Raw genomic sequence first — 15,108 nt, 5'->3', positions numbered from 1 at the left:
AAGCAGAACCAGGGGTTATGGGTGAATTTTCTTAGCCGATATTCATTTGAGAAAAATTCATGATGCTCCCATATGAGAGCAGTCTTTTGAGTATCAACTTACCTATTGAAGTGATAGATGTCCTGTATGTTTCCAAAAAGGGCGGCTCTATCTTCAGTCCCCAGGGGAAGTTTTGCTTGGTCCCTGATACAGTCAAGGTAATCCTGTGAAGTCAACACACAGAGTTAAACACACCTGACCCTTTCCAGGTCACCTTTAGTTATGCAAGACAAGTCGCTCAGGTCTGTTTCAAATGATTCTGATGCTGTTGTGCTCATTAACTGGACCCTGAGAATCCAGAGCTGTTCCCTCATTGACGATTAAACTACTCACCTAGAGAACATGGAACTTTAGCAAGGTGAAAGAGTGTGGTATACATTGAAGGTTTGGAAGGTACTAGAGCTTCCCTAAATGAAGAACAGGAATGGTTACCAATAATGTCAGTTTTGGCATAATGGCTCCTGATTCCTTGACTGATTTAAAAGACTCCAAACTTCATGTAGTGGAAAACCAGAAATAAAAATTCTAAAATGGGACAGTTATTTTAAACACAACCTTTAAGTCATAAAGTTGTCAGTTGTTAAAGTATAGAACCAAATTCTTCCTCAAATACCAATTTGCTTTACAAAAGCTTCTAAAATAATAAGCACTTGTGCAATAGGCTTATGCTTTGTGATTGGTGGTACTCGTCCGTGAGCCCTGAGGACGCTCTGGAATGGTCTGAGGTTTTTTAACATAGAAACCACTTGCACACAGATCTACCATGGGTCCAGATCTCCAGCGGGTTCAACTGACAGTGCAGAGGAGCTCTTTGAATTGCTGAGAAAGGGGAAAACAGCTTCCCACCCTGTGTGTGCTGCAGGGTTCATAACTGAGTGTTCCCTTCCTCCCTGCAACGCTTGAAAAAAGAACTCAGCAGGAGGCGAGAAAACAATCAAGAAAAAAGTGAAAACAGCTGAAATAATGTAAAATGAAAAAATAAATACAGTCCGCTGCCCGAGGCTGAACAATGCAGCAAGGCCCCTATCAAAGGGAACGTGCGACCTGCAGCCCCAGAGGAGCCACCAGACCAGGGAGCAGCAGCACCAAACCGCAGTCCACGCCCAGCAGTGAGAGAGGTGCTCAGAGGGGACTCCAAGGAGAACTGGGACTTGAGAGCCAGCAGAGGACTCCTCCTCACACCTTTTCATAATCCACATTCTTTAGGGTTCTTTTTGTTCCTCCAAAAAACAGGGCTGTATGCTGGGGAGAAACTATGGGGACTGGAATCCAAATTAAACAGTACAGGAATAAGAGAGGTGGCAAAGAGAGGTTCTGATCAAAATGGGAAAACAGCCCAGAATTTCTAAAAACAAGCTTTCATATTTTTTAAAAAAGTGTATTATTTATTCAGGTGTTAGAATATTTTATTTTTTTTATCTTGTCATTGATTCCTATTTTATTCCTTTATGGTCTGATAGGATGCAAGGAATTGTCCCTATTGTTTTGTATTTGCTAAGATTTGATTTGTGCCCTAATATCTGATTTATTTCAGAGAATGTTCCCTATGCCATGAGAATAAAAAGAATTCACTTGTCAGAAGAAAAAAAGAGGCAAAGGCTTCCTCATCAACTTTCTTAAGTAGCACACTTTATGGTTTGCATAAGTTTCAATTTTAGCTTTTTCAAACTAAAATCACTGTCACAGATGAAACAATGCTAATAGACTTTTTTTTTTTAATCAAGTTTTTTGGTAACAGATTTTCTTTTTAAGAAACTGGTCATCTCCATAAGGTACCAGATTCACAAATCTAAGTGTAGTGGCCTTTAAACCCCCACGATAGCAAGGCCTGTTCTCCTTACTGTCAGGAACTGAACAATGATAATGAGTTTGGACGCTTGCAGATGAGGACGTTAATGCCCAAATAAAAAAAGCGAAGGAAGGTGAGAATTGAAGTATCAGTGCATGTTGAACCAACTTGAGCTTTCTAAAAAAATCAAACGTATTCATCAATATTTCTGTTAAATCACACATGGTACAATGGGCTAATACTCAACTTGCTTGGAATGCCTATATTTGAGGATAGTTTAATGCCTTGCTGGACATTTTTAAAATCATGTAGCATGCAAAACTAAGAAGGTAAAGCAGAAGAATCTGGGGAGCTATGAACCACACCAACGCAGGGTGAGAGGTGGGATTGAGGTGGGTGCGCATCCCAAATTCACCTGGCTGGCTCCAGATGTTCTGCCTTGGGGCTTTTCAAGAGAAGGAAAAACCCTTTTCCATACTTCATGTACAAAGCACGCTCACTTGCAGAAACCCAAGACTAAATTCTTCATGTAAGAGAAAGATAGGAAAAGGGGCTTGAAGAGTTCCATGTGGCTTTAAAGACTCACATGGCCCTGGTTTCCAACCAATGATGGCCCTCTCTAATTGAGAGCTTCAAAACCCTCAGCATCCATGGTACAGACATTGGATTTTAAAAGATGCTTATTTTCTGAAATTATTGAGAAAATAGATCATTGGGTGTCCAAGATTTTGCAGGTCACTCTAGAAAACAGATCAAAGTCGTAAGGCCCCAGCATGTTCCCTCCACTGTTCACAGTTAAGCTTTTAAGTATGAGGCTTTAACCTTGAACCAGTTACTGAAGACTCCAGTAGCAAGTTCTCCATTATAGCTATAATCATCTGGAGCCAAAATGAGAGGTTTGAAGCGCAGTGATAATAACAGTTCATTTATGCTTAAAATGACAGAGTAAGGATACCAATGACATTTATTAGAGCCTGTTGTTCTGCTTATTAATTTTATTGACAATGTCAGTACCTTTGGCTACCATACTGTTAACAATGAAGGATCAATTTAAAACTTTTGCACTAAGACAATTATTCTGTAAGAGTATCAATGCACGCCCACCACTTTGGGGGTGGGGGGCAGTGAGCATATACTAAGAGGGTTTTTTTTTATCATTCCAATAATTTTTCATTTTGCAATTTTAAATGTCCTCTGTTTATTTTCTAATTAGTTTATGTCCTTACCATCTCCACCATTAGATTTACACATGAGTGGTTTCCTCTCATTAATTTTTTCATTCCACGGGTGGTTATTGAAAGTCTAACTTCAGGTACAGTAAATGGGCAGGAGCTAGTTTGCACACTGTTTCTGCTCTGCAATGAGGTAAGTACAAAGCTGAGAGTGAGCATGCTCATAGTTTGCCAGGACAACTAAATATCTGCTGAATCTACTCATAAATCTGTACTTATATTTGGTAGGTCTTATTCTTGTCTGTTTAACTTTTCTCAAAATTCATTTTCTTACTGTATTTTACAAAAGTATCAGATTATTGGCAGGTTGGAAGAAGACTCTACATATTTGTGTTTTGGAGAACGTGTCTTTTTCCATTTCTCTAATTCCTCCTCCTTTTCCAGAAAGTAGTCACCAGCCATGTACTCAATGGAGATATCACTGAAAACAGACTTTCATTTGCCTAGCCATTTAGAATTTAAAAGCACACTCCCATTCATTCATACAAACCCTCCAACCATCCCACTTTTTAGGGACATAAGAATGTGTGGCAAGTTGTTTCACAAGCCAGGAATTAAAAAAAGTCAACCACACATCATGCCATTCCCCCTGGAGCTCCCTGCCTGGTCCAACTGTATACAAATAGGTCCATTACAGTGTTCTCGCTGGAGGACTGAAATAATCCCGTGCAGGAGGGACCTTCCCACTCCAGGAGGGAGAGTGAGGCTACAAAGAGGTGGTGGTGATGCGGAAAGAGCTGATCTTTGAGATGAGTAGGGGCTTGAATAAGAGAAAACAGGAAGGAGACCAGAGGGGCAAGACAGCACAGGCACAGGGTAACGAAGACACAGAAAGGAGTGGGGAGGGGTTGATCTCAGGACAGGCAGGACCTCAGGAACTGAGATGGGCTGCAGAGAGCTGGGCATGTGTAGGAGCATCCAGACTGGAGGGCAGATCACGGAGACTTCGCTGCTATGTAGGGGGTGGCGGCCGCAGGAGGATGCAGTGAGATCAAAGATCATTCCAGCTTGGATACAGAAGTAGAATAGAGGCTATAAAAACGCCAGGGAGGCGCTTAGAAGACTTGTGTGGCAGGGCAGGTGAGTGCACACCTGAGCCGGGTGGAGAGGAGAGATTTTATGGGACAGGAGGTATTTAATGAGGAAAGAGCAAGACCTAAGCAAATGATCCACCATTCTGGATTTCAGGAGAAGGAAGTCTGGAGCTTCTCTTCTCACTTTCCACTCCAAGGGAGTGGGTGTGGCTCCACCTGCTTCTCAGAGGACATATGATCATCCACTGTGGCAGTGGGTCTGCTAAAGTCAGTCAGACCCTCTGTCTCTTCTTCTGTTGGGCTGCAGCAGGGAGATAGAGCTGCGGGCTTTTCTCTTCCCTTCTGCTGTTTTTCCCCAAGTAGCATGTGAGTTAAAACTAACCTAAAGCTGCCCCTGCTGGTCTGTTCTACAGAGGCCTTGGCAGGGCAGTTCTAGGCCTTTCTGATGGGCAGGTACCCTCTGGAACAGATTTCCTCACACCAAGATGAAATATTTCAAGACATCTCTGGGGATCTGTGGTGAGGAGACAAGGCCTATGTTTTGGTACAGCTAATCCAGAGACTTGGTCTTTGCGTGGCTCAGGCTCACTCACCTCGTTCATCTCAGGTTTATTTTTCAGCCACTGTCCTCTGCATGAAGTGCTCTTGGGAACATCATGGCTCAGAGCCACATGTCCCTGGCCAACACCCCCACTCCCTTTCACCCTGTTGTCCCATTCCCCTGGAAGCTGAAGAGAAGCTGTGAGTCTGGGGTGGAGATGACACATCAGACCTGGTGTGTTACAGCTGGGTGACTGAGAGACATCCCCAGTGAGGGTCATCAGGACAGGATCTGGGGGCAGTTGCTCAGGGGGGCTCTGTGGGAGCTAGAAGTGCCCTCGGTGCAGCTTTGGCTCCATCTTATGGAACACCGACAGGGAGGAGAGGTCCAGGACTATGCCAAGCACCTGGCCACCAGGGTGCAGCTTCGTGGACCGCAGGGCCAGTAAACTGCAGCACCAGCAGGGGTCAGCAGGCCTGAGCCAGCAGGAAGGAGCCTCCTGGGGGTCTCTCCGCTCAGAGAAGACATCAATAGCCCTTGCAAACAGTGGCCCACTCTGTAGAAGAGCATCGTCCTGAGTGGGGGTAAGGGCGAGGGCCTTCACAGGCCTGAGAGAGTCTGAAGCACAGAGCGTGTCATGAGCTTTCCCCTCTCCTAGAGCCGGTCTCAGGAAACATGGGGAATAGTGGACTCCCAAATTCAATGACCAGAGTGGGCGCAGACTGACTTGGAAGAGGAATAACAGATAAGTATGGAATGAATGGGGTTTTGTAAAGGGAACAGAGTGATGGGGTGGTAACTGAAGAGAGGCAGGACCAGGCAGGATGGATCAAGTGACCTGTCCACCCATCCCTCTATCCACCCTTCCCTCTATCCACCCTTGAGCAATCTGACGATGGAGGAAGGAGAAGGTGGAAGCAGGAAGCCTGGAATTCCGAGAGGGGAACAGCTGGTAATGTGAGCTCTGAAGAAGACAGACCAAGACGAGACCAGGGAGGAGGACAGGACTGTGAGCACTTCCTGGGAACCTGGGCAGGAAGCCCCGTCTGTCAGAGAGGGCCCAGGAGCGGCCACATCAACACTGGCCAGCTGCATGACACATGGGCAAACCTCAGGCAGGTCGGAGCACAGAAGGTGAAGCCCGCCCTCCCTTCCCCCCAGACCTTTACTCTTTCCTCAAAGTCGTTCTCCAGAGATAACTCTGGTTGACACTGTGGGACCCATGCTTCCAGGCCACGTCCTAGCGGGGACAGTTTTAGCTGTCATAATGAGATTCTATACTTGAGCCATAATTTTATTTCTTCTACTCAATGCATGTAGGCAGACCTACTTCCTGTTTGTAAATATAGTTCTTTCTCATTCTGTACAACAGCTGCACCATGTCCCAGTCAGTAGCTTTATTACAATCTACTTAATAAAGATGTGGGGGAGGACAGTCGCCACCTGCAAGGCCCCACTGAAGGAGCAACGGGGTGTTTCGAGGCCATGACAATGATTACTGTTCCTTTAGGTGGTTACAGAGGGCAAAGGAGAAAAACACTTAAAAAATGAAGTCACAGTATAGCCATTTACTTACAAGTGTTGGGACAGTACAGAGGAATATAATTTCAAATTAAAAAAAAAAATGCCTTTATGTTTCTTCCAAATAAGCCACTGAAAGGTTTCAGAGTACCAATTCCTGCTGTGGCCTGCAGAATCTGCAGGTCAGTCTTCTCTCTCCTCCTCTAGGGAGAGGAAGGGGCAGCAAAAGAAATGGGACCCAGGGGCTCGGCCACTCCACTAGCTACAAACAAAAGCCCTTATGGTGGGACCGTGTTTTCTCTGAGTCGGCCTGAAGCAGCTCCCAGGCCATGCGCCCCATGCCAAAACTACAGCACACGAGGACCCGAGTGACTCCACAAAGTCCTCCTGCCACTGTCACTGAAGAGAGCCAGGAACACGAGGAGCAAAGAAAGAGCAGGAAGAGACGAGGGAGGAAAGAAAAGGGGAAGAGGAAGAAGAGGAGACGGGACGGGGAGGCAGAGGAGGGGCTCCACCCCACAGGAGCCTTCAAAGCAGCTCTGCCCCGACATCGGTTCTCAGTTCAGAGTTTCCCTGATGTTCCATTCAGAGACAGATCCTGTTGGCAACACGTGGAAGTCGGTTAATGGTTCAGGGAAGTTTTGGTGGAAAAAAGGCACTGGGAGGTTTCAGCCTCATTTACCTTCTCTAATATCTTCAATGCATGAAACTTCAGTCAAAAATGTCAGGAATGGCCTTCTTATTGTCCTGTCACAAATGACACCTTCCTGTCCAGCCCCTCCATTGTCTCCCTACTTCCTCCTAAAGGAGGGAACTCAGGGTTTCCTCCCAAGAAGGAGAGGCCTGGAAGGGGCGGGACTTGGCTTGGTCTTCCCCCAGAGCACCTGGGGGGGGGGGCGACCTGGGGGAGGGGTGAGAGCGGGGGGGGGGGGGGGGTGTTGCAGGAACATTAAGAAAACAGAGAAATGCACCTTTGCTTGAGGACAACTGGGAAAATTGATCTCCCCCAAAGACTTTAAGCAGAAACTGTGAGCTTACCGTCATCTAGTGATATATATAAGGTCTTAAGAAACAGGATTAGCATTAACCTATTAAGAAGTTCTTAAAGCACAGGATGTCCATTTTCCCCATACTTTGGACAGCTTTTATAGAAATCAATTGTGTTTATTTACTTCCTACTAATATCATTTATTATCTTCCTATCAGTGCACATAATCTGAAGAATGCTATCATTATTGGAAGAGAGCTTGGTACAAATAGAACGCTAAAATTAATCTCACATATTCTGCTTAGTTAAAACTATTAGAAAAGTTCTCCGAGAGTCCCTACCAGCATAACACAGCAGAAAAATTTAATTTTCCATTACTATGTTAAAAATTTATTTAAAAATTATGCATAAAGTTTGCAAATTACATCGACAACATTCTCACAGGCAAAAGCTCTTCTTAAAGTAAAAGAGGTAGACACACAGCCATGAGAATGTCCTGTGACAAAGTGAAATATCTTTCCCTACTTATCTGCAAGCTACCATTCCTTTTTTTATAATGCATACCCTTTAATGCTATCATTATTTCCAGAAAGAAAAAAAAAAAGGATTTCTATAATAATCCACGTGCTTTTGGATACACTTAAATATATAACATGTTTAAAAATCTTCAAAATTGGCAAGCAGTGTTTACCATGATACCTGGAGAAAAGCACAGAACCAGGCTCCCAGTGGGCCCTGACTGGGTAGGTGCTAATTACATTTTGCAGGTGGCCACTGTCTTGGACTAACCTCCTGCACTGGGCCCAGCAGAACAGACCAGAAGAGAAGGAGTCACTGACGCTAAGGGCTAGTTTTCCAAAAATAGGAATTTCATAACAACCAATCAAAAAGGGGCACTTTACCTAAGCCCACATAATAAGAAGTCCCTTCTGTTTCAAAGCTATAAAGAAACTTGAAATAATCTGCTTTTTGTTCTGTTTCTGCTTTCCTCAACCGCTCTTTGGTCTAGAAAGCCAAACCTCTGTTCAGCTCATCAGAATATTCATCCTATTTTATAGGATGAGGTGTTGCCTGGTTCTAGAATAGCAAATAAAAGCCAATTAAGATCTTTAAAATAATTGTGTGATGATTCTCTCTTTCTCTGGGTTCAGACCCAGAGCCCCGTGCATGCTAGGCAAGGGTCCCACCACTAAGCCGCATACCCCAGCCTATAATTTTGCCTTTTCAAATATGTATGTGAAGGAAGTTTATTAACCACTCTCTAGAAAATGGTCTTTCCAATTGCCTTCTTTCCCTCTGTCTCTCCTTTTATGCTCTTTCATCTGCTTAACTTTTATGGAGTATTTTTTATTATTGCTTTTTTTACTCTTCCAGGTCCCAAGCCAGGTAAGGAAGCAGACAGACACAATTAGACATGGCTGTAGTCCTTAACGGAGAAATGGGGATGCCCAGGGAGACGGAGGGAATGCGATGTCTTGGCAAGGCTTAAAGTGCCTGAAAATAAGAAACTGATTCATCTCAATTATAATCAAAGTACTGCTGGTATAATTTGAAACATAGTAATTACCGAAAATTAAATAAAGCCTGAGGGATTTTTTTATATGGTGCAAAAAATAAAAGATCAGTAAAATAAATGTATATTATTAGATGAGCTGAATTTGAACCCTCTTTACTGCTATTTATCATCCGTGTTTTTTTAAGATTTACAGCTAGGTACTGTCTCTTTCCTTTTACGCTGATCTCTTTAGTCTTCTTCACACCCTAGGACATGGGTCCCATTGTTTATCCTCTTTTGCTAGAAGCTTTGCAAGGTTCTGTGATTCTTCCAAGGTCACACAGAGAATAAATGACTCAAGTCACATTTGGACCAGGATCAGCGGAGGATAGCCAGGGCATGGAAACACTAAGTGTTTGCTTCAGAGGTTTAAAACCTTAACAAGGGAGATGTGTGCTGATTGGTTTGTTCTGGGGGTAAAAGTAGTTCTTACTAGATAGCAAGTAGAGGCTACCAAACATACCTGCTCTCATTTACCAGGCACCTGCCACTTGCAGGACCATCACAGACCACATCTGCACTGCTGTCAGCCCCACTCACACTCCCAGCCCAGCCTCTGCCTTCAAGTTTTCATAAGCACACGGCCAGAATGCTCAGCTCTCAACCACTGCCACGTGATTCTCAAAGTGGGCTTGTGTCTTCCTGTCCTGTTCTCACGTCCTCTTTCTTCCTGGTCACTATGCATGGCTTCAAATGTCCTTCAAAATGTCTCACTTTCCTTGCCGGTCACCAGACATCAGTCAGTCACCTGGTCCTTCTTTACAGACATGACGCTATCACTCTCCTGGTGGAAGGGTCACCGTAAAGAATCGTCACAAATAAATTACCTCGGCTCTTTCAGCTCTGTGATCTTTTTAAGTATTACAAAACCGTCCGGCAATGAGATCAGAGTGTTTTAAAGCTGGAGAGTCAGGAGCTGGCCTGAAATTAAGATCCATCTAAAGCCAGAAGAGAAAGGGCAGTCCTGCAGGCACAGAGGACCACGTGCAGAGGCAGACTGACCTCCCGGGACAGCAGCCTCTCCCGGTGGGGAGGTGGTTGTGGCCAGGGTTGTACCTCTTCCCACAGGAGCATGTATATGCAGCAAATGTCTTCAAGTAACACGGGACACACACTCTTGTGCACAATTGACAGTCCAGATATTTCAGGGGGCTCCGATTGCCTCCCTGAGCTCCTCACATTGTTTTGGAACATCGATGGCTTAAAAGCCTTTACTGGACATCAAGATAGTTACTGATTTCAGCACCAAAAACATTTCCCATTCACACATCAAATCATAACCCACAGTTTACCCCAGCACTCTTAATCCTAAAGGACCAGAAATTTTGAAATAAGGACACCGAGTAATGGTCCATTCAAGCAGATACCGCACATCCACATCTATATTGCCAACATAGTTAGAGCTAATTACTGTGTTAGACAGTAATTAAATGTATAATTTATTTAATAAATTGAAATGATTTTCCACCATTTTATGGAGGCCAGAACAGTAATATAGATAATTCTCATGGCAACCTGCTCTGTATACAGTAGGTGTTCAGACAGTATTCATTAGATGTATAAGAAACAAGGCCTTGGGGTTGAGGATGTAGCTCAGTTGGTAGAGTGCTTGCCTTGCATGCACAAGGCCCTGGGTTCAATCCCCAGCACCACAAAAAACAAACAAACAAACAAAACCAAGTCCTTAAAGACAAAAGCTTTGTGTTATATGTGCTTACTTTCTTGGAACTTTAACTCTGAAACAAAAGAATTTCAACCAGATGAAGAAAGTGGGGACCACCTGGACAATAGTAACCAGAAGTAGGAACAAGCTGAAGGACATCAGATGAACTTCCCATGGACTTAGTCACACAAACTGATGATGACCTCAGGGTCAAGCTTCTTTTACTTAAAAATTGCAATGCAATGAGGATATATATATATATATATATATATATATATATATATATATATATATATATATATTAAACTAAAGAATCCACACAAGGACTGAACACTTTATGGTAGTATTGGGAGGGAAATGAACGTGATTATCCTTCGGCCTCATTAGGTAATCCATGGCTAAATCTGGAAGTGCACAGGCAAAACTATTCCATTCACCCTAACCCAAACAGTGAGAAGCCCTGAGGACATATCTGATTGCTTCTCTGGTTATATTGTTGTTGATCTCATCACTGTAAAATCTCAACCCAGAGTTATTTATTGATACAGAAACAGTCATCGGCTTGATGAGCTGCAGGGAGTAGGCAGAGGGCCCAGCAGGTGAGAGAAGGTGGGGATGGGGCGGTCTTTCCTCAGCAAAGAGGATGCACAAAAATGATGGGATATTCCCCAGAAACTTGATTTCCTCCAAAGTGCAGGGCCAAGGGACACCTGAAAAGATTTCCTTCTGTCATTCTGTCATGGAGGGTTGGTCCCAGTTCATGCTCAGGGGGTGAAATGTATGACTTAGGGAATCCATTTTTTCTCTCCTCTTTAAAATGTCCATGGCCATCTTGTTACACAGAACTAACAGACAGTAGGACAGACGTAGAGAGAGAGAAAGGGCAAAAGAAAATGTGCTCATAGGTCAAGGTTTTCATAGATGATTTTTTTCCCCCAAGAGATGATATGAATTTCTACAGCAGCCATTTTGTGATCTGAACAGTGGTGGACAACATGCTTTAGATGCAAACTGCAAATGTGATGTCCCAGGATGGTGGATTCATGCAAGGACGGAGCAGACAGGGGATGGGACACGGGGTTCATTATCTAAGGCCCAGGTTGCATGCAAGCTCCAGGTGCAGCAAGGCGGAAATCCACCAGACGCCAAGTCAGGCAGCCTGGACCTAAGGCCCAGACCGCTGGCAGGATATCCCCCATGGTCAGACTCTGTTGTGTTAGCTCTTACACAGGAATAATACAAAGCCATGTCTCCTCATCCTTCAGAGGCTGAACACCAAGGTCCATTCCAGGTGCCTGGTGTGGGGGGTCAGCACACACTGGTGGCAGTCCCTGCCCTGTGGGCCCAGTTTCTTCCTCAGTAGGACTGTGAGATGGGCTGCCTCAGAGCTTCTTTTGGTTCAAAAGCAAATACTCCATTGGTATTAATAGTGATCTTGGAAGGCTAATTACCCCGAGCAGCTTGTTCTCAACCATCAATGGCAGGAGAGGGTCTGAAGATAGTTACCGGAGAAATGGGCCTGAAAAGTCCTATGGGCCACCCAAGTTTCCAGGATCCTTGCCTTCTTGCTGTGTTGCCAAAAGACAAATCCTGTCCCTCCAGCCATGTCACTTTTGAAAATGGCTCTTCTCTCACCTGGATGCCTGAATGTTCAGGGACTTCCTAGCCAATCTTCTAGTGTAGGTCTTACCCCTCCAACTTTCAAAGGATTTCTAAAACTCGAGTTTGGTGGAATAGCTCCTGTGTAAAATCCTACAATGATTCTCCCATCCTTCAGCAGAGGGGAGTCCTTCAAGGTGGTGATCCCTGCCTACCCTGCTAGGCTCAGTGTTACCACTTTCTGGATCCTTCTCCCTCCCTGCTCCCACCAGCACACACACTTGTTGCTCTGTGGGAAGTTCCTTGTGCCCTGTCGGCTCCATTTCCTATTCCATTCTTGCTGCCTGAACTGTCCCTCCTGCCTACCCATACCTGGTGAACTCATTCAGGACTCTTCCCCAGATCTCCTCTGACCCTCCCAACACTCTGTCTCAGGGGGTCTGGTGCTCCATGACGGAGGAAGCACAGGCAAACCATCACACAGAGCCATCAGACCTGTCTGTAGCTCCTTCTCTCCCACAGAGCGGTCAGCCATTCACAGGAGCTGTGCTTTAGCTCTCTGGGCCCTGCATGTTTGCAGAGGAATTCCTGGAAACCTGATCAGTCAACTCAGAGCCAGGCAGGCCAGGGTTAACTGAGGCCCCAGCCCTCCCTCTCAGGGCAGGAGCTGCCCTGAATAGTAACCCAGCCCAACATTCCTCTGGAGCTCTCTCTTTTGTTGCAGGGACAGCATTTTTAAGCCACCTCTTGAGGATGACAAAGGTTCCTAAACTATGCAGCTCATTTTAAACTCCCTCCCACCTACCCAGCTAGGGCATCTGCATGAGAAATGCTCCTCTAATCAAAAGTAGATTAAGTCCTACCCCTGCTCTTGAGCACTGGCATCTGCTACTCCATTGTGGGGCCGTAAACAGACCCAGGGCCAGTGATTTATCCTCTGCTTTGTGGGAAACGGGACAAAAGCAGCACTCTGCTCAGCAGGTCTGCACTTATTGTGGGCTGGCACACAGCTCCCTCCTTCCCCATGTCCCACTTAGAGCTTAGTGAAAGGTTAACAGCAGGACAGTAAGCCCCGTCCCCAAGCGGAAGGAACACTTGTCACAGTGACCAAAAAAAAAAGGTGGTGTTTTTTTTTTTTCCTCCCAAAGAACATATTTTAGTGTATAGTTTAAAGGAATGGCGGGCGGACACACACACACACACACACACACACACACACACACACACACAAAGTCCTAGGAAGGATTTTGCCATTTCAAACAGCAGAATCAGGCTGTGGCCTCTCAGCACAGTTTGTGGTCTGCCTTCCTGGTGGGGTTTCTTTATATTAGTTTAACAAAACAAAGAAACTTATTTAGAAAAAGCCTTGGATCTCCCCCTGGGGCTGGAGAGAGACTGAAGCTCCTTTTCTTTTTTTAAAAAATCCCCCCCCCCCCCTTACAGAGTAAGGAAGATTCTTTCTTTTTTTTTTTTTTAATGAAGTGCCATCTCATGTTTGTTTAGGGATCAGTCATTGTGACAGAACTTTCCCTACGTGTTAAGAGTTAATGATAATTAAATTCTGCACATACTACAATGTGGATGTACCTTGGGAACATGCTCCATGAAATTAGCCAGACACCAAAGGGCAAAAATACTACACGGAGACAAAACTTCCACTGGTGTGAGGGATCTAGAAGAGAGATTTCACAGATGCAGAAAGTAGACTGGGTTTGATGGGTACAGTTCCTGCTGGAGACAGATCGCATCTGAGGCTGATGGACGCTGAGCGCACTTAATTCTACTGAAACTTCAAGTTATGTGTAGTTTTCTGCAATACAAAGCATTTAAAAAGTTAACTACCATTAAATTGTCATTCTGTTTATGAAGGCCAGGAGTCAGGCGAGACATTTTAGATGCTGTAGCTAACACAATGCCTACGTGGAAGTTTCTTGGTATTGAGGTGCATCAGAAAGGAGTTCAGTTCTGCTCTGGGCTGCAGTTCACAAGTACAACTCACCAGGGTGACCGAGGTGAATCTACACCATTGCTACTGGCCTTACACTAATTAGTCCAAGGGTTCTTTCCTCTGGCTCCTTGGTAAAGCCATATCCACCTCCTTCCACCCCCTCCAATTGCTGTAGGCTAGGAAACCAAATAATTAAGCTTATTTTAAACATGTACTGTAAAATAGGCTCTTAGTGAAAGCCTGGGCCTCTCTCTGGGTAAAGACACAGGATTTACTGTTTGGTGTTTGAAATATCTATTTTGGCGGCTCAAAGGACCTCTTGAGAGCTGAGGCTGGTGGGGATGCACTCGCCAGGCATCTACAGATTGAGGCTTTTTGAATTAGTCCCATTAATAGAGGAAGAAGCTGAGGTCAGAGTGGCTGTTTGTCTACAGGCACGCAGCTGACTGTCAGCGTGGAACTGGAGTCCAGACCAGAGCTCTGGTCATTAAATAAACCTCAGTTTGAGCTCAAATCATAATTTTGAAACTATCACAGCCTTTTATTCTATTAGAAATGAATTCCAACTACAAGTAGGTATGTCAGGTAAGCTAAAAACTGCAGCGACTGTAACAGATCCTTTTAAATTACTGTCAAAATAACGTTGTGAAATAGTAACTCAGCATAGATTAGCAAGCTCAATGTTTTAGTGTTTTAAAATCTACTAGAAATTCCTGGCCTTGTCCAAATAATATGGATGAGGTGAATGATCATAATAATAATAATAATAATAATAATAATAATAATAATAATAATAATATTTCTCAGTGGAATGCTTCCTGTATGCCTCACACTGTGCTAAGTGTTTCACATGGATGATCTTATTTAATTTGCACAACAATCCTCTTACTCCCATTTTACCTATGGGGCCGTGGAAATGAAATTCATAAAAGTTTAATGACTTGTCCAAGAAGATACAGGCAAGTATCAGAGCCAGGATCTGGGTTCAGTTCTTGTAGATTTTTTAAGTCTGTGCCTTTGGGGATTTTGTTACATTCCATGGGGATGAAGGGGTAATTTGTGTTGCTTTAAAAAAAAAAAAAAAGTCTGTTGTTTGCTTTAGAACAAAGGGAAAAAAATTCTTGCTAGGACAGCAGATCTCAACTTTTACCATCTACAGGGACTGGGGAGCTTTAAGGAAAACTGGTTCCAGCCCCACA

General features: G+C 44.3%; 1 protein-coding gene across 5 annotated transcripts in view; it reads right to left on the bottom strand.

The window, feature by feature from the left end:
* Positions 1–15,108, bottom strand: part of PLEKHG1 (pleckstrin homology and RhoGEF domain containing G1) — a 210,201-nt gene that overhangs the window by 56,083 nt on the left and 139,010 nt on the right. For all 5 annotated transcript variants that reach the window (XM_081296331.1, XM_081296328.1, XM_081296330.1 and 2 more), the window contains one exon: positions 103–203. In XM_081296331.1, coding sequence (XP_081152457.1) covers positions 103–203 — 101 coding nt within the window. The remainder of the gene's footprint in view (positions 1–102; positions 204–15,108) is intronic.

The sequence above is a fragment of the Spermophilus citellus genome (assembly GCF_964194105.1).
Source record: "Spermophilus citellus genome assembly, chromosome: 5".
Taxonomy (NCBI): domain Eukaryota; kingdom Metazoa; phylum Chordata; class Mammalia; order Rodentia; family Sciuridae; genus Spermophilus; species Spermophilus citellus.
The sequence above is the reverse complement of the archived record's forward strand: the minus strand, read 5'-3'. Positions and strand labels throughout refer to the sequence as shown.